This window comes from Eschrichtius robustus, chromosome 1, assembly GCF_028021215.1.
Source record: "Eschrichtius robustus isolate mEscRob2 chromosome 1, mEscRob2.pri, whole genome shotgun sequence".
Classification (NCBI taxonomy): domain Eukaryota; kingdom Metazoa; phylum Chordata; class Mammalia; order Artiodactyla; family Eschrichtiidae; genus Eschrichtius; species Eschrichtius robustus.
This window is the reverse complement of record NC_090824.1, coordinates 118,066,855-118,092,350: the sequence shown is the minus strand read 5'-3', so window position 1 is coordinate 118,092,350 and position 25,496 is coordinate 118,066,855. Positions and strand designations below refer to the sequence as shown.

The 25,496-nt window shown below is 38.7% G+C and overlaps 1 protein-coding gene and 1 pseudogene across 5 annotated transcripts in view; one reads left to right on the top strand and one right to left on the bottom strand.

Moving 5' to 3' along the window:
• The window catches only part of TEX9 (testis expressed 9), a 227,406-nt gene that overhangs the window by 118,155 nt on the left and 83,755 nt on the right, over positions 1-25,496 (bottom strand). For 3 of the 5 annotated variants that reach the window (XM_068552103.1, XM_068552111.1, XM_068552120.1), the window contains one exon: positions 25,152-25,230. The exons of 1 other annotated variant lie outside the window; for it this stretch is intronic. In XM_068552103.1, the coding sequence (XP_068408204.1) occupies positions 25,152-25,159 (8 nt within the window). In that variant the 5' untranslated portion in view covers positions 25,160-25,230. The remainder of the gene's footprint in view (positions 1-25,151; positions 25,231-25,496) is intronic. One more of the 5 variants, XM_068552093.1, reaches the window with a different exon arrangement.
• Positions 2,070-2,121, top strand: LOC137752706 (U6atac minor spliceosomal RNA; annotated as a pseudogene).

Sequence of the window (25,496 nt, the reverse complement as noted above, 5' to 3'; positions counted from 1 at the left end):
TAAAAAAAAAAAGGAATCTTGGCCCAAGTCCATCTCATAGTGCCTCCATTGGTTCCAAGAATAAAAATAAATATAAAATGATCTAATGGTCATTTCCCTGGTATCTAAACACATAATTGGAGTGGACATTCTCAGCAATTGGCAGAACCCTCACACTGGTTTCCTGACCTATGAAAGAAAAACCATTATAATAGAAAAGGCCAAGCGGAAACCCCTGATATTGCCCTCCCCATCCTTGGAAGACTGTAAAATCAAAAACAATACCGCTCTAGTGGGAATGGCAGAGATTAGTACCATCCTCAAAGACTTAAATGATGAAGGCTTGAAGGTACCCATTTTCTTTTCTGGTTTTGTTTTTTGTTTTTTTTGTTTTAAACATCTTTATTAGAGTATAATTGCTTTACAATGGTGTGTCAGTTTCTGCTTTATAACGAAGTGAATCAGTTATACATATACATATGTCCCCATATCTCTTCCCTCTTGCATCTCCCTCCTTCCCACCCTCCCTATCCCTCCCCTCTAGGTGATCACAAAGCACCGAGCTGATCTCCCTGTGCTATGCGGCTGCTTCCCACTAGCTATCTATTTTACGTTTGGTAGTGTATATATGTCCATGCCACTCTCTCACTTTGTCCCAGATTACCCTTCCCCCTCCCCATATCCTCAAGTCCATTCTCTAGTAGGTCTGCATTTTTATTCCCGTCTTGCCCCTAGGTTCTTCTGACCATTTTCTTTTTTTTTTAGATTCCATATTTATGTGTTAGCATATGGTATTTGTTTTTCTCTTTCTGACTTACTTCACTCTGTGTGACGGTCTCTAGGTCCATCCACCTCAATACAAATTATTCAGTTTCGTTCCTTTTTATGGCTGAGTAATATTCCATTGTGTATATATGCCACATCTTCTTTACCCATTCATCTGCTGATGGACACTTAGGTTGCTTCCATGTCCTGGCTATTGTAAATAGAGCTGCAATGAACATTTTGGTACATGACTCTTTTTGAATTATGGTTTTCTCAGGGCATATGCCCAGCAGTGGGATTGCTGGGTCATATGGTAGTTCTATTTTTAGTTTTTTAAGGAACCTCCATACTGTTCTCCACAGTGGCTATATCAATTTACATTCTCACTAACAGTACAAGAGGGTTCCCTTTTCTCCACACCCTCTCCAGCATTTATTGTTTGTAGATTTTTTGATGATGACCATTCTGATGGGTGTGAGATGATATCTCATTGTAGTTTTGATTTGCATTTCTCTAATGATTAATGATGTTGAGCATTCTTTCATGTGTTTGTTGGCAATCTGTATATCTTCTTTGGAGAAATGTCTATTTAGGTCTTCTGCCCATTTTTGGATTGGGTTGTTTGTTTTTTTGATATTGAGCTGCGTGAGTTGCTTGTATGTTTTGGAGATTAATCCTTTGTCAGTTGCTTCATTTGCAAATATCTTCTCCCATTCTGAGGGTTGTCTTTTCGTCTTGTTTATGGTTTCCTTTGCTGTGCAAAAGCTTTTAAGTTTCATTAGGTCCCATTTGTTTATTTGTGTTTTTATTTCCATTTCTCTAGGAGGTGGGTCAAAAAGGATCTTGCTGTAATTTATGTCATAGAGTGTTCTGCCTATGTTTTCCTCTAAGAGTTTGATGGTGTCTGGCCTTACATTTAGGTCTTTAATCCATTTTGAGTTTATTGTTGTGTATGGTGGTAGGGAGTGTTCTAATTTCATTCTTTTACATGTAGCTGTCCAGTTTTCCCAGCACCACTTATTGAAGAGGCTGTCTTTTCTCCACTGTATATTCTTGCCTCCTTTATCAAAGATAAGGTGACCATATGTGAGTGGGTTTAACTCTGGGCTTTCTATCCTGTTCCATTTATCTATATTTCTGTTTTTGTGCCAGTACCATACTGTCTTGATTACTGTAGCTTTGTAGTATAGTCTGAAGTCAGGGAGCCTGATTCCTCCAGCTCCATTTTTCTTTCACAAGATTGCTTTGGCTATACGGGGTCTTTTGTGTTTCCATACAAATTGTGAAATTTTTTGTTCTAGTTCTGTGAAAAATGCCAGTGGGTAGTGTTGTATGAAAGTAGAGAAGGTTAGCACTCCCCTTGAAGGTACCCTTTATATTCATCTGTAACTGCCCTGTCTGGCCTCTAAAATACAAGGAGGATAATATCTTGAATTTAACTAAGTAGCAATCCTAATTGTAGCTACTGTAATGGATGTGATATCATTGTTATAGCAGATTAGCACAGCCCTTAATAAGTGGTATGTGGCTATTAATCTGACAAATGTGTTGTTTTCAATACCTAGAAGCAGAAGGAGATTAAGCACTTTGCTTTTACATGGAATGGACAATAGTATACATTAATGGTCTTGCTCCAGGGTTAACTCTCCTATACTCCATTAAAACATAGTGGAAAATACCTGGACCATCTGGATTTCCCATGGAACACGACACTGTTCTATGACATTAGAGATTTCATGTTAGTTGAACTTACTGCATAAGAAACTGGCAAGTACTCTGTATACCTTGGTAAGACACATGCACTCCAGAGTATAGGAGACAAACCCTACGAAAATTCAGGCCTACCCATGTGAGTGAAGTTTTTAGAGTCTGGGGCTTGCTGAGACATCCCCTCCAAATTAATATTGAGATCTATTTCAGGTATGGGTTTAATTTTCCTGCCCAAAGTGCCTCAGACAATACCACTATACAAAGGATCACTGTCTCAGATGAAGTGAGCATTTTTACAAAAGAGATGTGGTGATGGACCCAGAACCATGAGAGTCACTGGTCCTATCACATACTGTATCCCTCCAAACCTGCAGGCCTGATAGAGAAGTAGAACAGACTTATGAAAGCACAGCATCACATATGCATGGGCATGATTCTTCAGGATAGGGTTCACACAAATCAATAGCCATTGTATGGGGATATTTTCCAAACCTGGGAACCCAGGTTGTGGAAGTAGGAGTAGCTTTCTCTACTAGCGCCCCAAGTGATTTCTGTCACTGCAACTTCATGCTCTGCAGGCCTAGAGGTTCTAGTTTGCATAGGGGAAATGCTTCCAAATAGGAACACAGTCATAACAGTCTCATTAAATTTTACTATGAGGCTACTGCCTGCTCATTTTGGATTCCTTGTGCCAAGAAGCTGGCTGTCAAGGAAAAGAGTCCCTGTACTGGCGGGGTAATTGACTTGGATGAGGTAGAATTCCGTTACACGATGCGGGGGAAGGAAGACTATTCTGCACTTAGCTGGTCCACTGGAATGCCCCTTGATAACTTCCCTAGGCAATTTTGATAGCAAATGGACAAAGCCTAAGCATCCACAGCCTACGACAGACATGGTAACTCAGGACTTAGATCCCTCAAGGAAGAGAGTCTGGATAGCCCCACCAGACAAGCCACCTAGCCCAGCAGAAGGGCTAGTTGAATGTTAAGGGGATATAGGATCTGTGGAAAAGGAGAGACATGATGAGTTTCAAGGTCAAATGCAATGTCATGATTTGGAATTTTTCATACTAACCCTGTTGTAAATTTCTCCAGGAAAAAAAAAAGAGTAACCAGAATCCAGGATAAGCTGTCTCTAGATGAAGTGAAGTTATGTTTCTCAGAATGTTTCTGAGACTACACTCCTTTAAACCTCCCACATGCACATCTCCATCTCAGTCTGTTTCTCAGAAAACCTAACTTAAGACAATATCATACCCACTGAACAAGTTGAGATCATGAGGATATGATGCATAATTTAGCACTGCTATAAACTAACAGACAACAAGGGTTCTGAGGAGAAAAGAAAGTACTCCAACTATACAACCACACATGGGAAGCCGTGATGGCTCTGAACTGGTGGTACTCAGGTCAAATCCAAATTAATCTTCATAAATATAAAGAAATGGATCCTAAGTTGTGGTAGTGGTGTTAAGTGAAACACATGAAGTTGAATCTCTGTAACCTAAATGGCTGTATCTTGTGATATAATCACAAGACATAATACAGTATTTTGAATTCAAACTTATCTGAATTAAGTAATATTCCTAAACTGCAAAGCAAGTATGAATCACTGGCATTTGAATACACAGCGTTCTTTCTCACACTGTTTATATCTTTTAAGCACATTATCATAATAAACATATAGTTGAGTGGCAACTGAACCAAGTATAAATTCAATGTTCAAATGAGACTGAAATAAAGCATCTCCCTGAAGAACAGCAAAAACCTGGAACCAAACTAAGTGTCCAACTAGAGAATTAGTTTAATAAGTCATGGTATAGTATATCATAATTAGTGATGACATGAGTAGATTTATATTTATTGACATAGAAAGATGTGATGTATGGTATTAGTAAGTGTCAAAGCAGGCTGCAAGTTAATATTGTAGAATACCTTATTATTATTATTTTTGTCTGCGTTGGGTCTTAGTTGCTGTTTGTGGGCTTTCTCTAGTTGAGGCGAGTGGGGACTACTCTTTGTTGAGGCGTGCAGGCTTCTCGTTGCGGTGGCTTCTCTTGTTGCAGAGCACAGGCTCTAGGTGCACAGGCTTCAGTAGTTGCAGCACACGGGCTCAGTAGTTGCGGCACGTGGGCGCTAGAGCACGCAGGCTTCGGTAGTTGTGGTGCATGGGCTCCGTAGTTGGGGTCGTGGGCTCTAGGGCATGCGGGCTTCAGTAGTTGTGGCTGGAGGCTCTAGAGTGCAGGCTCAGTAGTTGTGGCACACAGGTTTAAGTTGCTCTGCGGCATGTGGGATCTTCCCAGACCAGGGATCTTTCCCGTGTCCCCTGCAGTGGCAGGTGTATTCTTAACCACTGCACCACCACGGAAGTCCAGAATGACCTTATTTATGATAACTTATAGTCATATAAATATATATATATATATATAGAAAAATTCTGAATAGAATTACATCAAAATTTTATTCATTAATAATTATAGTTATAATTATTTTGATTATTATCCCAGATGCTGCCAGTGTCCCATGTAGTACTGCAGCCAACTTCTAATGGCTTCCTCTGTGTCTGACAGCTTTTTATTCCAGAACTGTGGAAGACAGCTTGTCTGGCAGTGGGCTGAAAATGCTGAGGTAGTAGCTCACCCTTGAGGTGACCTCATTCTGAGGCATTTTTTTTACAGCATTTCTCAGTATTTCTCCATGAGATTTCTCTTTAGTAGCCCACTGTGATATCTGGCTTAATAACACACCCTCACTGGTTGGATTCTCTTTGTTATATTACTCCTCCATTCCCATAAGTATTCTGCATTTCTGAAATAATCTGCTTACACTCAAATCCTTGTTTCATCTGTTTCTGGGCATACTCATAGTAAGATATCTATCTGTAATTTTCAAATACTTCTACTAAAGCTCAGATGATTTATGTAAAAAGTTAATAAAAGTTTAAAAAACATTTTATATATGATGTTTTATAAGTCAGATGTAAAAAAACATAAACAGAAGAAAAGTTAAAGAGTTCTTTCTGTGTTCTTCAATAAAGATATTTGTCTATAAGTGTTCATTTTAAAGCTGTGATGGGGGCATGAAAACTACTTTCAAATATTTAAAGGGCTAATAAGTAAAAGAAAAACTGATGTATTCATCATGATACTAAAGAAACCATAGAAAAAGAGCCTAGTGGAAGTCACAAGGAGAAGAATTTCTCCTTAAATAAGAACTGTCTGGCAGTTAAAGCTGCTTCAAACTGGAATAAACTGTCTCTGGGAAAAGAGCATTTTTGCCAGTGACAAGTGCCAGACTGTGAGCAGAACCTGGCTGACTCTTGACAAGGACAGTTGGCTGGAAGGATCTTTAACATCCCTCTCAACTTGGAGAGTCTCTAATTCTGAGCCTAATTAATCAAACTATGTGGATATCTGGGAATCATTTATGCTTTCTTACTAATGATACTAGGAGTACTGGATTATTTGGGACCATATGTTCATTCCTAGACCTTCAAATGTGAGATAAGGGATCACTGTAGCACCTTGTACAAATGGTAAATACACATTCACAAAACATAGAAGTGGAAAAAGATTTAGGAGTCTGGATAAATCACAAAATGTGGATCCAAAAATGTTAATTTAAAAATTGACATTATTGACACTGACTTTAGTCAGACCATGAAATAGGTCTTGTTTCATACAATTTTCCAGCATTTGAAATATGTAAGCCAGAGACCACCAAGAAGTGGTCAGTTTGAATAAACAGGAAAATTAATTGTGCATCCTTAAAACAAAAGGAAACACACTTTTCCCACTGTGCCTGAATTATGAGAGAGTGAAGAAATGGAAATAAAGATTCAATGTGTAGAGACTGGTTCAACATGGTGGAGTACAAGGGCATGCGCTCACTCCCTCTTGCAAGGGCACCAGAATCACAACTAACTGTTGAACAATCATTGGCAGGAAGGCACTGGAACTCATCAAAAAAGATACCACACATCAAAAGGCAAAGGAGAAGCCACAGTGAGACAGTAGGAAGGGCGCAATCACAATAAAATCAAACCCCATAACCGCTGGGTGGGTGATTCACAAACTGGAGAACAATTATACCACAGAAGTCCACCCACTGGAGTGCAGGTTCTGAGCCCCACGTTGTCAGGCTTCCCAACCTGGGGGTCCGGCAATGGGAGGAGGAATCCCCAGAGAATCAGACTTTGAAGCCTAGCGGGATTTGATTGCAGAACTTTGACAGGACTGGGGGAAACAAAGACTCCACTCTTCGAGGGCACACACAAATTGTGTGTGCATCAGGACCCAGGGGAAAGGAGCAGTGACCCCATAGAAGACTGAACCAGACCTACCTGCTAGTGTTGAAGGGTCTCCTGCAGAGGTGGGGGGTGGCTGTGGCTCACCACGGGGGATGGCTGTGGCTCACCATGGGGACAAGGACACTGGCAGCAGAAGTTCTGGGAAGAACTCCTTGGCTTGAGCCTTCCCAGAGTCCGCCATTAGCCCCACCAAAGAGCCTGTACCCTTCAGTGCTGGGTCGCCTCAGGCCAAACAACCAACAGGGAGGGAACTCAGCCCCACCCATCAGCAGAGAAGTGGATTAAAGTTTTACTGAGCTCTGCCCACCAGAGCAACACCCAGCTCTACCCACCACCAGTCCCTCCCAAGAGGAAGCTTGCACAAGCCTCTTAGATAGCCTCATCCATCAGAGGGCAGACAGCAGAAGCAAGAAGAGCTACAACCCTGCAGCCTGGGGAACGAAAACCACATTCACAGAAAGGTAGACAAAGTGAAAAGGCAGAGGACTACGTACCAGATGAAGGAACAAGATAAAACCCCAGAAAAACAATGAAATGAAGTGGAGATAGGCAACCTTCCAGAAAAAAAGTTCAGAATAATGATAGTGAAGATGATCCAGGACCTTGGAAAAAGAATGGAGGCAATGATCGAGAAGATGCAAGAAATGTTTAACAAAGACCTAGAAGAATTAAAGAACAAAAAAACAGAGATGAACAATACAATAACTGAAATGAAAAATACACTAGAAGGAATCAATAGCAGAATAACTGAGGCAGAAGAACGGATAAGTGACCTGGAAGACAGAATGGTGGAAATCACTGCTGCAGAACAGAATAAAGAAAAAAGAATGAAAAGAAATGAAGACAGCCTAAGAGACCTCTGGGACAACATTAAATGCACAGACATTCGCATTATAGGGGTCCCAGAAGGAGAAGACAGAGTGAAAGGACCCGAGAAAATATCTGAAGAGACAATAGCTGAAAACTTCTCTAATGTGGGAAATGAAACAGTCAGCCAAGTCCAGGAAGCACAGATAGTCCCAGGCAGGAAAAACCCAAGGACGAACATGCTGAGACACATAGTAATCAAATTGACAAAAATTAAAGACAAAGAAAAAATATTAAAAGCAACAAGGGAAAAACAACAAATAACATACAAGGAAACTCCCATAAGGTTATCACCTGATTTCTCAGCAGAAACTCTACAAGCCAGAAGGGAGTGGCACGATATATTTAAAGTGATGAAAGGGAAGAAGCTACAACCAAGATTACTCTATCCAGCAAGGATCTCATTCAGATTCAATGGAGAAATCAAAAGCTTTACATACAAGCAAAAGCTAAGAGAATTCAGCACCACCAAACCAGCTCTACAACAAGTGCTAAAGGAACTTCTCTAAGTGGGAAACACAAGAGAAGATAAGAACCTACAAAAACAAACACAAAACAATTAAGAAAATGGTAATACAAACATACATATCAATAATTACCTTAAACGTGAAAGGATTAAATGGTCCAACCAAAAGACACAGGCTAGCTGAATGGATACAAAAACAAGACTGGTATATATGCTGTCTACAATAGACCCACTTCAGACCTAGGGACACACACAGATTGAAAGTGAGGGGATGGAAAAAGATATTCCATGCAAATGGAAATCAAAAGAAATCTGTAGTAGCAATACTCATATCAGACAAAATAGACTTTAAAATAAAGACTGTTACAAGAGACAAGGAAGGACACTACAAAATGATCAAGGGATCAATCCAAGGAGAAGAAAGAAAAATTATAAATATATATGACATCCAACATAGGAGCACCTCAATACATAAGGCAACTGCTAACAGCTATAAAAGAGGAAATCGACAGTAACATAATTATAGTGGGGGACTTTAACACCTCACTTACACCAATGGACAGATTATCCAGACAGAAAATTAATAAGGAAACAAAAGCTTTAAATGACACAATAAACCAGATAGATTTAATTGATATTTATAGGTCATTCCATCCGAAACAGCAGATTACACTTTCTTCTCACATGCACATGGATCATTCTCCAGGATAGATCATAACTTGGATCACAAATCAAGCCTTGGTAAATTTAAGAAAACTGAAATCATATGAAGCATCTTTTCTGATCACAACACTATGAGATTAGAAATAAACTACAAGAAAAAAACTATAAAAAACACAAACACATGGAAGCTAAACAATATGCTACTAAGCAACCAATGGATCACTGAAGAAATTAAAGAGGAAATAAAAAAATACCTACAGATGAATGAAAATGATCCAAAACCTGTGGGATGCAGCAAAAGCAATTTTAAGAGGGAAGTTTACAGCAGTACAATCTTACCTCAGGATACAAGAAAAATCTCACATAAACAACCTAAACTTACACCTAAAGTAACTAGAGAAAGAAGAACAAACAAAACCTAAAGTTAGTAGAAGGAAAGAAATCATAAAGATCAGCACAGAAATAAATGAAATAGAGAGAAAGAAAACAATAGCAAAGATCAAGGAAACTAAAAGTTGGTTCTTTGAAAAGATAAACAAAATTGATAAACCATTAGCCAGACTCATAAAGAAAAAAAGGGAGAGGACTCAAATCAATAAAGTTAGAAATGAAAAAGAAGAAGCTACAACTGACACCACAGAAATACAAAGGATCATAAGAGAATACTACAAGCAACTATATGTCAATAAAATGGACAACCTGGAAGAAATGGACAAATTCTCAGAAAGGTACAGTCTCCAAAGACTGAACCAGGAAGAAATAGAAAATATAAACAGGCCAATCACAAGCACTGAAATTGAAAACTGTGATTAAAAAACTCCTGACAAACAAAGGTCCAGGACCTGATGGCTTCACAGGAGAATTCTATCAAACATTAGGGAAGAGGTAACACCTATCCTTCTGAAACTGTTCCCAAAAACTGCAGAGGAAGGAAAACTCCCAAGTTCATTCTATGAGGCCACCATCACACTGATACCAAAACTAGACAAAGATACCACAAAAAAAGAAAATTACACACCAATATCATTGATGAATATAGATGCAAAAACCTTCAGCAAAATACTAGCAATCCAAATCCAACAATGCATTAAAAGGATCATACACCATGATCAATAGGGATTTCTCCCAGGGATGTCAGGATTTTTCAATATCCACAAATCAATCAGTGTGATACACCACATTAACAAATTGAAGAATAAAAACCATATGATCATCTGGTGGTGGGATGAATTGGGAGATTGGGATTGACTTATATACACTAATATGTATAAAATAGACAACTAATAAGAACCTGCTGTATAAAAAAATAAATAAAATAAAATTCAAAAATTCAAAAAAAACCCCACCATATGATCACTCAATAGACGCAAAAAAAGCTTCTGACAAAATTCAATGACCATTTATGATAAAAACTCTCCAGAAAGTGGGCATAGAGGAAACATACCTCAACATAATAAAGGCCATATATGACAAACCTACAGCTAACATCATACTCAATGGTGAAAAGCTGAATGCATTTCCTCTAAGATCAGGAACAAAACAGGGATGTCCACTTCTGCCACTTTTATTCAACATAGTTTTGGAAGTCCTAGCTATAGCAATCATAGATGAAAAAGAAATAAAAGGAATCCACATTGGAAAAGAGGAAGTTAAACTGTCACTGTTTGCAGATGACATGATCCTTTACATGGAAAATCCTAAAGATGCCTCCAGAAAACTATTAGAGCTCATCAATAAATTTGGTAAAGTTGCAGGTTACAAAATTAATACACAGAAATCTGCTGCATTTCTATACACTATCAACAAAAGATCAGAAAGAAATTCAAGAAGCAACCCCATTTACCACTGCATCAGAAAGAATAAAATACCTAGGAATAAACCTATCTAAAGAGACAAGAGACCGGCACTCCAAAAAGTATAAGATGCTGGTGAAAGAAATCAAATAAGACACTAACAGATGGAAAGATATACCATGTTAATGGATTGGAAGAATCAATATTGTCAAAATTACTACACTACCCAAGGCAATCTACAGATTCAATGCAATCCCTATCAAAATACCAATGGCATTTTTCACAGAAGTAGAACAAAAAAATCTTAAAATTTGTATGGAGACACAAAAGACCCCGAATAGCCAAAGCAGTCTTGAGAAAGAAAAACAGAGCTGGAGGAGTCAGGCTCCCTGACTTCAGACTATACTACAAAGCTGTAGTCATCAAAACAGTATGGTAATGGCACAAAAACAGAAATATAGATCAATGGGACAGGATAGAAAGCCGAGAAATAAACCCATGCACCTATGGCCAATTAATCTATGACAAAGGAGGCAAGACTACACAATGGTGGAAAGACAGTCTCTTCAACAGATGTTGCTGGGAAAACTGGACAGCTACAAGTAAAAAAATGAAATTAGATCATTCTTTAACACCATACATAAAAATAAGCTCAAAATGGATTAAAGACCTAAATGTGAGACTGGACACTATAAAACTCCTAGAGTAAAACATAGGCAGAACACTCTCTGACATAAATCACAGCAATATCTTTTTCGATCTGTCTCCCAGAATAATGGAAATAAAAATAAAAATAAACAAATGGGACCTAATTAAACTCAAAATCTTTTGCACAGCAAAGGAAACCATAAACAAAACTAAAAGAAAACCTACAGACTGGTAGAAACTATTTGCAAATGACGTGACCAACAAGGGATTGGTCTCCAAAATTTACAAACAGCTCATGAGGCTTAATATCATCAAAACAAACAACCCAATCAAAAAATGGGCAGAAGACCTAAATACACATTTCTCCAAAGAAAACATACAGATGGCCAAGAAGCACATTAAAAGATGTTCAACCTCACCAATTATTAGAGAAATGCAAATCAAAACTACAGTGAGATATCACCTCACACCAGTCAAAATGGCTATCATCAAAAAATCCACAAACAATAAATGCTGGAGAGGGTGTGGAGAAAAGGGAACTCTCCTACACTGTTGGTGGGAATGTAGACCAGTACAGCTACTATGGAGAACAGTATGGAAGTTCCTTAAAAAACTAAAAATAGAGCTACCATATGACCCTGCAATCCCATTCCTGGGCATATATTTGGAGAAAAACATGGCCCTAAAGGATACATGCACCTCAATGTTCATTGCAGCACTGTTTACAGTAGCCAAGACATGGAAGCAACCTAAATGTCCATCAACAGAGGAACTGATAAAGAAGATGTGGTATATATATACAATGGAATATTACTCAGCCATTAAAAAGAATGAAATAATGCCATTTGCAGCAACATGGATGGACCTAGAGATTGTCATACTGAGTGAAGTAAGTCAGACAGAGAAAGAGAAATATCGTATGATATCCCTTATATGAGGAATCTAAAAAAGAAATGATACAAATGAACCTATTTACAAAACAGAAACAGACTCACAGACTTAAAGAATGAACTTATGGTTGCCACAGGGGAAGGAAGGGAGGAAGGGATAGTCAGGGAGTTGGGGATTGACATGTACATGCTATATTTAAAATGGATAACCAACAAGGACCTACTGTACAGCACAGGGAACTCTGCTCAATGTTATGTGGCAGCCTAGATGGGAGGGGAGTTTGGGGGAGGATGGATACACGCATATGTACAGCTGAGTCCCTTTGCTGTACACCTGAACTATCACAACATTGTTAATCGGCTATACTCCAATGTAAATAAAAAGTTTAAAAAAAAAGCATGAGTAAATGGTGAAAAGCTGCTGATATTGTGAAAAGACTTAGCGATTCGAAGAGAGGGACTGAAGGACCAATCTGAACATTCAGCACAAATAACACCCAGCAAAAGAAATATTTTCAGGAAGTAGGGAGGGACTTTAAAAAATCCTTTTACTTGTATCTTTAGTGAGAGTTGAGATGCTGTTATGTTGATTTAAAAAGATCATCTGAAAATAATAAAGAGTTCTTAAAAAGAAAAAAATAAAGTAAATTACAGATATGTAACAACATGATGTGAGGAATTCCAGGAAGGATTACTCTCCTAAAAAAACCTGAAGTTGTACCATTCATAATTAATTTTTTTTTTTTTTTTAGAAATTCACGTTCTTTTATTTATTTATTTATTTATTCATGACTGTGTTGAGTCTTCGTTTCTGTGTGAGGGCTTTCTCTAGTTGCGGCAAGTGGGGACCACTCTTCATCGCGGTGCGCGGGCCTCTCTCCATCGCGTCCTCTCTTGTTGTGGAGCACAGGCTCCAGACGCGCAGGCTCAGTAATTGTGGCTCACGGGCCCAGTTGCTCCGTGGCATGTGGGATCCTCCCAGACCAGGGCTCGAACCCGTGTCCCCTGCACTGGCAGGCAGATTCTCCACCACTGCGCCACCAGGGAAGCCCCATAATTAATTTTGTTAGACAGTACCTTCTGACATTCTTTCTTTTCCCCTCCTTCTCCCATCCTCTCTTTACCATTCCTCTTACTGTCCTCTTACCTACCTTGATACCCTCCTCTCTTTACCATGTAATATTCTCTTGTAATATGATTATGTAGTGGATTAAGATATTAACATTTAGTGAGAATTGTGGTAATATTATTTTGGCCCCTTTGTTCATCCCCCGGACATGTCTAGCAAAGCCTTGACTCGAGATTAATTAAACCATCTGCCTTCTTCATTATACACCTGGGCTTCTGAACACTGCTAGAGAAAATTATACAATCAGGTGCCTTGGATCCACAAAAAATTCTTAGTTAACAATTCCACTTATCATCTCATCAAAAAGAATAAAATATATAGTAATAAACCTGCCTAAGGAGGCAAAAGACCTGTACTCAACTATAAGACGCTGATGAAAGAAATTAAAGATGACACAAACAGATGGAAAAATAAACCATGTTGTTGGATTGGAAGAATCAATATTGTTAAAATGACCATACTACCCAATGCAATCTACAAATTCAATGCAATCCCTATCAAATTACCAATGGCATTTTTCACAGAACTGGAACAAAAATTTTTAAATTTGTTTGGAAACACAAAAGACCCCAAATAGCCAGAACAATCTTGAGAAAGAAGAACAGAGCTGGAGGAATCATGCTCTCTGACTTCAGACTACACTACAAAGTTACAGTCATCAAAACAGTGTTGTACTGGCACAAAAACAAACACATAGATCAATGGAACAGGATAGAGATCCCAGAAATAAACCCTCGTGCTTATGGTCAATTAATCTGTGACAAAGGAGGCAAGAATATACAATGGAGAAAAGACAGTCTCTTCAATAAGTGGTGCTGGGAAAACTGGACAGCTACATGTAAAAGAATGAAATTAGAATATTCTCTAACCCCATATACAAAAATAAGCTCAAAATCAATTAAAGACCTAAGTGTAAGACTGGATACTATAAAACTCTTAGAGAAAAACATAGGCAGAACACTCTTTGACATAAATCGCAGCAATACTTTTTTGGGATCTGTCTCCTAGGGTAATGAAAACAAAAGCAAAAATAAACAAATGGGAACTAATTAAACTTATAAGTTTTTGCACAGCAAAGTAATTTCCAAAATATACAAACAGCTAATACAGCTTAATATCAAAAAAACAAGCAACCCAATCAAAAAATGATCAGAACACCTAATGGACATTTCTCCGAAGAAGACATATAGACGGCCAGCAGGCACATGAAAAGATGCTCAAAATCACTAATTATTAGAGAAATGCAAATCAGAACTACAATGAGGTATCACCTCACACCAGTCAGAATGGCCATCATCAAAAAGTCTACAAATAATAAATGCTGGAGAGGGTGTGGAGAGAAGGGAACCCTTCTACACTGTTGGTGGGAATGTAAACTGGTGAAGCCACTATGGAGAACAGTATGGAGGTTCCTTAAAAAACTAAAAATAAAGTTACCATATGATCCAGCAATCCCACTCCCGGGCATATATCCGGAAAATATGAAAACTCTAACTCATGCACTCTAATTCATGTAAAATGTTACATGCACCTCAATGTTCATAGCAGCACTATTTACAATAGCCAAGACGTAGAAGCAACCTAAATGTCCATCAACAGCTGAATGGATAAAGAAGATGTGGTGTATATATCCATACAATGGAATATTACTCAGCCATAAAAAAGAATGAAATAATGCCATCTGCAGCAACATGGATGGACCTAGAGATGATCATATTAAGTGAAGTAAGTCAGACAGAGAAAGACAAATATCATATGATATCACTTATATGTGGAATCTAAAAAAATGATACAAAGAAATTTATTTACAAAGCAGAAATAGACTCACAAACATAGAAAACAAATTTATGGTTACCCAAGGGAAAAGGGAAGTGGGGGGGAATAAATAAGGGATTTGGGATTAACAGTTAAACACTACTATATGTAAAACAGATAAACAACAAGGACCTACTGTATAGCACAGGGAACTATATTCATTATCTTGTAATAATCTATAATGGAAAAGAAGGTGAAAAAGAATATATATATAAAAATGTATATATATATATATAACTGAATAACTTTGCTATACACCTGAAACCTTGTAAATCAACTATACTTCAATAAAACATTAAAAAAAATTCTTAGTCTCCAACTGTAACTAGCATTCAAGTTACCTAGAAGCATTACTACATGTACTACAACGTCTATTTAAGGCCCAAGAGAATAAGGAATCCTAAAACAATATTAAGAATATTATTGCAATGATGAACCAGAGATGGGGTTCTGGCCAGGAAACAGAACAAAGTTTTCCCTCTCATTCCCTCCTTCCATACTAAACTCCTTCCACCCTGCCACCACTTCCGTACAGTTGCAATGTCTTTCTTGATTCCATACTTGCCCCCAAATATTCATTCTCCATATAGCAACCATGGTGAGCTTTTAAAAATGCAAATCAGATCAGGTAATTCCCTTGCTTACTCTCAGTGGCTTCCTGCCATACTTAAACTGAAACTCATTCTTATGAAGGCCTATCAGACTTCACATGATCTGCATGCTCCCCTAACTTTTGCCTACTCCTCTCTCTCCACACTGGCATTCTTGCTGATCCTCAAAACTAAAGCATGTGTCCACCTCTTTTGCACTTGTTGCTCCCTCTGACTAGAACACTCTTCCTTAGAGTTTGACATGGTTCACTCTCTCATTTCATTCAGGACTCTGTTCATATATTACCTTCCTCTACCTCCACACCTATCCTCTTTCTTATACCATTAGCACAAGTGTTGAGATATATCAGTACTCAAGGTTCTACTTACTACTGTATAAGGGAATTTTGATGGAGCAAGTTACATACTCCCATACACTATTTCTACTGTGTCAATGGCCTATAATATGCCTACACATGGAAAGGCAGATGTATCTTTGTATCCTTCAGAAAGATAAAAACTTGTTAAAGCAACAGTCTAGAGAAGGCTTGGTGGCCATGATGGTGGAGTGGGAAGACCCTGAGCTCACCTACTCCCACGGACATACCCAAATTACAACTATTTACAGAGAAACCATCTATGAGACATTCTGTGGAGCCCAGCAGCATACTCGCCTCTGGTCACCAGAGCTATATGCTCTAGGGATGCCCTCTACCCAGGCTGTGGCAGGGCTGAGTACTGTGGGTGCACTGGTAGGAGGGACTGGTCCCCAGCCTGATTGGCTGTCATGTCCTGCCTCATGTGGTGGTTGCCACCCCATGTGTGGGAAGGGCTAGGTCCCTGCACAGATGGCCGTGTGGCCTGGGAGTTCTTGAAACTGCTGTTGGTCCACTGGTGGGCGGGTCAGTTCCTGGTGCTAATGCACTAGAAGAAAGATTCCAGTATGGCGCTTGCCAGCACCAGTGACCTCATGATAGAAGGAGCTCCCCAAAATGGCTGCTGCCAGTGCCTATATTCCCAGTGGGAGTCCTAGTTGCCTCTTGCCTCACCAGGAGGCCCTTCAAGATCAGCAGGTGGGTCTGACTAGGCTCCTTTCAAATTACTGCCTCTATGAACACAGTGAGAATCTTAACAAAGAATTAGAAAACATAAAGAAGAACCAAACAGAGCTTAAGAATATAATAACTAAAATTTAAAAATACACTAGAGGGAATTCCCTGGCAGTCCTGTGGTTAGGACTCTGTGCTTCCACTGCAGGGGGCACAGGTTTGATCCCTGGTTGGGGAACTAAGATCCATGATGTGGCAAAAACAAACAAACAAACAAACAACAACAAAAAAACCCACCAGACGGAATCAACAGTAGAATACATGATACAGAGGAACAGATCAGCAAACTGGAAGACAGAGTAGTGGAAATCACCCAAACTGAATAGAAAACAATAAAAAAGAATTTAAAAAATGAGGGTCATTTAAGAAACCTCTGGGACAACATCAAGCATACTAACATTTGAATTATAGGGGTCCCAGAAGGAGAAGAGAGAAAAAAGAGGCAAGGACTTATTTGAAGAATAATGGCTGAAAAATTCCCTAACCTGACACAGGAAACAGACATCCAGGCCCAAGAATCACAAAGAGTCCCAAACAAGATGAACTTAAAGAGGACTACAACAAGATACATTATAATTAAAATATCAAAAAGATAAAGAGGGACTTCCCTGGTAGAGCAGTGGTTAAGAATTCACCTGCCAATGCAGGGGACGCAGGTTCAAGCCCTGGTCCGGGAAGATCCCACATGCCGTGGAGCAACTAAGCCCATGTGCCACAACTACTGAGCCTCTGATCTAGAGCCTGTGAGCCACAACTACTGAGCCTGTGTGCCACAACTACTGAAGCCTGCGAACCTGTGCTTCTCAATAAGAGAAGCCACTGCAATGAGAAGCCCGCACACCGCATCGAAGAGTAGCCCCCACTCACCTCAACTAGAAAAGCCCGCATGCAGCAACAAAGACCCAATGCAGCCAAAAATTTAAAATAAATAAATAAATTTATATTAAAAAAAAGATGAAGAGAAACTATTAAAAGCAGCAAGAGAAAAGCAACAAGTTACATAACTATAAGCTGACTTTTCAAAAGAAACTTTGCAGGCTAAAAGGGAGTGGTACAATATATTCAAAGTGATGAAAGGAAAAAAATCTATAACCAAGAATACTCTACATGGCATGGCTATCATTCAGATTTGAAAGAGAGATAAAGAGTTTTACAGACAAGCAAAACTTAAAAGAGTTCAGCACCACTAAACTGGCTTTCCAAGGAAAGTTAAAGGGACTTCTCTAAGTGGAAAAGAAAAGATCACAACTAGAAATATGAAAATTACAAAAGGAAAAATCTCATTGGTAAAGGCCAACATACAGTAAAGGTAGTAGAGCAACCACTTAGAAAGGTAGTAGGAAGGTTAAAAGACAAAATTAATCAAATCATTATTGCTAAAATGACCATACTACCCAATGCAATCTACAAATTCAATGGAATCCCTATCAAAGTAACAAGGGCATTTTACACAGAACTAGAACAAATAATTTTAAAATTTGTAGGGAAACACAAAAGACCCCAAATAGTCAGAACAATTTTGAGAAAGAAGAACAGAGCTGGAGGAATCATGCTCCTTGATTTCAGACTATGCTACAAAGCTACAGAAATAAAAACAGTATGGTACTGACACAAAAACAGACACATAGATCAATGGAACAGGATAGAGAGCCCACAAATAAACCCTCGCACTTATCGTCAATTAATCTGTGACAAAGGAGGCAAGGATATACAATGGAGAAAAGACAGTCTCTTCAATAAGTGGTGCTGGGAAAACTGGACTACATGTAAAACAATGAAATAAGAACATTCTCTAACACCATATACAAAAATAAACTCAAAATGGATTAAAGACCTAAGTGTAAGACTGGATACTATAAAACTCTTAGAGGAAAACATAGGCAGAACACTCTTTGACATAAATCACAGAAATATTTTTTTGAATCCATCTCCTAAAGTAAATAAAAGCAAAAATAAATAAATGGGACCTCATTAAACTTAAAAGTTTTTGCACAGCAAAGGAAACCATCAACAAAACAAAAAGACAACCTACTGAATGGGAGAAGATATTTGAAATGATATGACTCATAAGGGGTTAATATCCAACATATATAAACAGCTCATACAACTCAACATCAAAAGAAAAACTCGATTAAAAAATAGCAAGGAATTAATTTCTAAAATATACAAACAGCTCATACAGCTCAATATCAAAAAAACAAAAAACCCAATCAAAAAATGGGCAGAACTAAATAGACATTTCTCCAAAGAAGACATACAGATAGACTACAGACACATAAAAAGATGTTTAACATCGCTAATTATCAGAGAAATGTAAATCAAAACTACAACGAGGTATCATCTCACACCAGTCAGAATGGCCATGATAAAAAGTCCACAAATAGTAAATGCTAGGGAGGGTGTGGAGAAACAGGTACCCTCCTACACTGTTGGTGGGGATGTAAATTGATGCAGCTGCTATGGAAAACAGTATGGAGGTTCCTCAAAAAACTAAAAATAGAGTTGCCATATGATCCAGCAATCCCACTCCTGGGCATATATCCAGATAAAACTGTAATTCAAAAAGATACATGTACCCCTGTGTTCATAGCAGCATTATTCACAATAGCCAAGACATGGAAACAACCTAAATGTCCACTGACAGGTGAATGCATAAAGCAGTTGCTTCTTTACTTGAGCATTCTGTGCTCTGCCTTTGACTCTGGTTTGCCACCTTTGTGTTTTGAGTGTGCCCTGGGACAGGAGGGTTTAAGTGCTAATGTCCAACTTCCAGCCTGGTTACTGCAGCCCTGGTGTATTCTTATTTGACCATTTCACACCCACTAATCATTCACACCCACTGGGAACTCTGACCCATGAATTATATAGTGGGATTGGGTTTCCAAGAAGTAGGAAAAATAAGAAAGCACACAGGTTAGTTCCTGAGCCTGGTGCAGCTGCAGCATTAACACCAGGGGTTACCATATCTGGCAGGCTATATTGCAAAGTAGCTTCAACAACCAGTGATGAGTCACAAACCTACTTAGGCTTTGTCCCATGCATATTAGAGGGGCTACACTGGGTTCTAGCTCTGAATTCACCTTGGAGGCCTCTTCATTTCCAAGTTCTAACCACTACTTCTCACAAGACCCCTGAGAGAGGTATATGCCCAAGCAACAAGGGCAAAGGGAAAGCAAGCAGTACTTTAGTTTTAGGTTAGTGGGACCATATGGCCTAGTTTGTCAGGACAGTGCTGGATGTGTGGGTATAATTATTGATAACACCTTTTTTACTCCCAAAGTGTACCAGTTTTGATTATAAATTATACGGCTACCCTAATTATATACAGCATACATACACAACATAAAACTTTCCCCTTCCCCCTATCCTCTAAGCTCTGGAGGGAATATGGAACCATTAGAAATTAGACAGACAAGGAGAGGCATATAGAGTCAAAGAAAGGAACCAAAGTCATTCCTAGCATTAAAGTAAAATTGGCAGCCAGAATTTTGTTACACCTCTTAGAGTGAAAACAATGCACCCATAAAGGGAGTTCTCAGGGTGGAATTTTAAGGCCCCTGAACCTAGAGAATGACATCCCAAAAAAGAAGTATCCCAAAAGAAGTATGGTGAAGCAGGAAGGAGATGCAGGAAAGTCATGCAGATTGGACCAGAACAGAGACAATCCCTTAGCCAAAATGGCTGAAAGAAGAACTAAAAGATGATACCAGAACTCACGATACAGCAGAGGGCCTTATCTTGGGCTCCGTGGATGGACCTTGGGGTCTATGGAAATTCTGTGAATTATAACTAAAACTTCTTGTGTATAAAAATTTTTCTGGAAGATATATCCATAAATTTCCTCAGGATCTCAAAAAGTTCCCTCAAAGTTAAGAACAATTGTTTTATGATGTTTTCAGTTCTGATATATATTAAAAGATATATCAATATTAAAAGACAGTTTTTTCATTCAGGTGTGTGAGTTTAGTCATTCTCAACACATCTACTACTAGTCTTACAAAATCCTGAGTTAAATAAGCCTTCACTGGGCTAGGTGGGTCCTATCTAAGTTTTACAATAACAATTCCAATACCCAGCATGGAGAAAACCAGATAAACAGCACTGTTAACAAAATACTCTGTTAACACAGCTTATTTCTGTCTAGGTGAGTTGCACATTACAGAAGCCCTTGGTAATTCTGTAATTCTTAGGATAACACAGAGACAGTTTTTCAGCTTCACCACCAGGTTAAGTGTTAATAAAATATCATTTGAGATAAAAATAAGAGAGATACCTTATATGTAAGAAACTAGACTGGTTCTGCAATGCCGTTTGAGGACACTTTGTTTCCTTTTGACGTTTGGTTTAGTTTATTCCTTCTGAGTATGTGAGCTAGGGTGTGATTGATTTACATGGCTCTTACTTGTAATAAAATACTGAGTTGTAGTCAACTCTACCTCTGCGACAGTAAACCCCATACTTGTTCCTACCATTAAGTATCTGGATACCCTTGCGGAACTCATTGAACTTCTCTGGGCCTGAGGTTCCTTATCTCCAGACATGAACGAGAGCACTGGATTTCATTAGATGTTATCAAAGTTTCCTTCCAACTGTCTGGTTTTATGGCACTGTATTTCTAGGAAGGGATCTGTGTTTATCATTCTTAAGTTTGTGCAACAAACTCCTGAGGAGGAGAGGCACGTTCTGCTCATTCAGGATAATATCTAAGACAAAAAGTAAATAAAAGATAAAACATCAGTTGAGCACTTTAGATAGCTTGTGAGGGAGCCTCTCAGGGAAGCTTTCTTTCTCCCAATTCTTCTTCTTCCTTCTGGGGAAGACTGATCAGCTACATTCCAGGAGTCTGTTTGGACCACCTGCCATAGTGGCTGGGACCCTCATGCAGCAAAAGTGACATACACACACGTGCAGCATGAATTCTCTCTCCCTTCTCATACCCACAAGGCTTGTTCTAGCTGGCTCTTTTGTATCATCTTTCCCATCACATAAAACAAATGCAAAACTAAGCCAAGTTCCACTTCTCAGTGGGAAGGGTCCTGGCCTTCTTGCCTTCTTCCCTCTCTTGGGCACAGAAGTTCTTACAGTAGTCCTGTCCTTCTGGCCTCCTTTACAGAACACAAGAAGTTCCTGGTATTCAGAGGTAGGATACATGCCTCTATGAAAGTAGCAGAACATGGCACGTGGTGGAGAGAGGAGTGTATGAGGCTGGAGGCCCAAGTAGGCTCATATAATATTTGGTAACCCTACCATAGTTATACACACCATATTATATATAACATTCCCCTGAGGTGAAAGAATTTCTTCCTGATTACAGCCTAACTGAAAATGGGTCCCTCTATTGGGCAAAATTATGAGGCTTTTAGATTATCCCCAGCTCTAGCACAGCAATAGTCATTTATAAGCATTCCTATTTAATAACATATGAGCTGTTTTCATTTTGACAATTGTGATGGCCCTGAAGAATGACTACCCCCTCTTTACTTCATGGCTCTTGTAATATCTTAGATGATACTGCTGGAAATTCAAAATCCAATATATTTTACTCCAGAAATACAAAATCTCCTGCATTTTACTCCAGAGAAAGTAACTTTTAGTATGTGTCATGCCATGCAACATCCAGATCCAAATAAAATCATTGTTCTTCCTTCACAGCTATGATCTTTGTCTTCTTGAGTTAGTATGTAGTTGAATTCTTCTTTATAATGACTTAGGCTGGACTGCAGCAGTCTTCTGTTCTTATGCAACACAGTGATTACTTAAATACTTGGATATGTTTCTTGCTATCTGAATTCTTATTGCTAAGAACCCAGAGCATTAAATCTGCTTTTCTCTTGCTTCTATAAAAGCTCTTAGAGGCCCATACCAATCAAGGCTCAAACTATATTAAAAACCGCTACAGCTTTATGCATGTTGGCTTGGGAATCTCTCCATCTACTCTGAAGGTCTTTTTTTTTTTTTTTAAAGGTTTTTTTTTGATGTGGACCATTTTTAAAGTCTTTATTGAATTTGTTACAATACTGCTTCTGTTTTGGTTTTTTAGCCACGAGCCACGAGGCGTGTGGGATCTCAGCTCCCCAACCAGGGATGGAAGCTGCACCCCCTGCATTGCAAGGCGAAGTCTTAACCACTGGACCGCCAGGGAAGTCCCTACCCTGAAGGTCTTTGCCCAACATCAGCTTCCTTTGGCCTTCACCTCATTCAATTTCAGGCCTTACTAGCTTTCGTTATCTAGCTCCATTTTGACATGTGACCAGTTTCCAGCCATTTAACTTATCTCTTTTAAAACCTGGATTGGATAATTGTCTTCAGGTAAAAGCTAAAGGGCGAGGAAGCCCATTGATGTGCTCCATATAGGTCAGCTTTCTGGAGGAAAAAACAGGGTAGAGAAGGGTAGAGAGGAGGGAGAAATGGAAGAAAGCCAACACGATGGCAAACTGAATGTCAGGCATTTTGCTCTTCTCTGAGTTTTTCCTTCACTCTGACCCTGAAGCATTGTTCTTTCACCAAGCAAATAGATCTTCAGCAACCTCATCCTGTGAGTCCTCCAGCCACATTCAGAAAGGCTGAAGTCTTAGGGTGAACACAGCTCAGGATGACAAGATGGGACCTCACCTCACAAAACAGTGGTACCCAAAGGTATCTTTCTCTGAGAAAGAATTCTTACGTCTTCTTGTAAATGAATTCTCTCTTCCTTTTACTCTTTCAATGTGAATAAAATAATCAATACATATCCATGTGCCAACAAACTGCCATGGTAGTTCCCAGACTTCAGTCTTATGGCTTTTTTTGAATGGCACGTATTTTTAATGTGGTCCTTCTTTAGTCTATTTTAGGACTATTTATAGCCATTGTGTTAAGTGTTAAGGGTTGTTATGGACTGAATATTTGCATGCTCCCCAAATTCCTATATTGTAGCCCTACCCCAAGTGTAACTCTATTTGGAGATAGGGCCTATACAGAGACAATTAAGGTTAAATGATGTCATAAGGGTGGGGCCCTGATCTGATAGGATTAGTGTCCTTACATGAAGAAACACCAGAGAGCTCACTTCTCTCTCTGTACACAGAAGAAAGGCCATGTGAGGATATAGTGAGAACGTCATCAGAGTGAGAAGACAAGCTAGGAAGAGAGCGCCTACCAGAAAATGAATCAGCTAGAACCTTGACCTTGGAAGCCCAGGTTCATTGCAGCATTATTCAAACTATCCAAGACATCGAAAAAAACGTAGGTGTTTGTCAAAGGATGAATGGGTAAAGAAAATGTGAAATATAAATACATACATACATGCACAAACACACACATACACACCCCCCATACACATATACATATACAATGGAATACTTTCTTTCATAAAAAAGAAGTCCTGCCATTTACAACAACATGTATGAACCTAGAGGACATTATGCTAAATGAAATAAGCCAGGCAGAAAAATACAAATACTGTATGATCTCAATTATCTGTGGACTCTAAAAAAATTGAACTCATACAACCAGAGAGTCAAACAGTGGTTGCTAAAAGCTGGAGGGTGGAAGAAATGGGGAGATGTCAGTCACATGGTATAACTTTCAGTTATAAGATGAATAAGTTCTGGGGATCCTATGTACATGACGGTGACTGTAGTTAATGATATTGTATTGTATAATTGAAATCTGCTAAGAGAGTAGATCTTAAGTGTTCTCATCACACACACACACACAGTAACTGTGAGGAAAAAAAGAGCAGAATATACATTCTTCTCAAGAGCACATGGAACATTCTCAAGGAAAGATCACATGTTAGGCCATAAAACAAGCCTCAATAAATTTAAAAGGACTGAAATCATACAACATATGTTCTCCAACAACAATGGAATAAAATTAGAAATCAATAACAAGGAAATTTGGAAAATTCTCAGATATGAGGAAATTGAACAATGCACTCATAAATAATCAGTTGGTCAAAGACTAAATCACAAGAGAAATTAGGAAATACGTTGAAATGAATGAAAATGGAAACACACACACAAAAAACTTATGGAACAGCTAAATATATGCTTAGAGTGAAATTTATAGCTATAAGCACCAGTATTAAAAAAGAAGATCTCAAATCGGTCGCCTAAAGTTTTGCCTTAATAAACTAGAAAAAGAAGCATAAACTAAATCCAAAGGAAGCAGAAAGAAGAAAATAATAAAGACTAGAGTGCAATAAATGAAGGAAAATAAAAAAATTGAGAAAATCAACAAAATTAGAAGTTAGTTCTTTGAAAAGATCAACAAAATTTAAAATCCTTTAGCTAGACTGATAAAGAAAAAGAGAGAAAACTAAAAGTATTAATAATACAAATGAAAAGGAACTATTTACTACATTACAAAAGTTAAAAGGAGGAGGGAGGGAATCCAGATGGCAGAACAGGAGGATGTAGAATTCGTCGCTACTCACGGGTACATTGCAAATTCATCTACAGATGGAACAATTCTCACAGATCACCTGCTGAACATTAGCGGAAAACTTTGGACACCTAAAAAAAAGAAAGAAAAGAAAAAAAAGAAAAGAGGAATCAAAAAAGGGACCAGCAACCATGGTGGGAAGCTGAAGGTGAGCGGAGGTCCCCACACTCAGAAAAACTCCCTCACAGTGGGAGAATCAGCTGTGACAGAAAAGCACGTTTTGGGGATCAAAGGAGAATGCAGCAGACGGTCTGTGGAAGGCAGGACAAAGTAAGAACTGCATGCAGGGTCTACACCACTGCTCTGCACATTCCTGAATCACGAGTCGCCTGTTGCA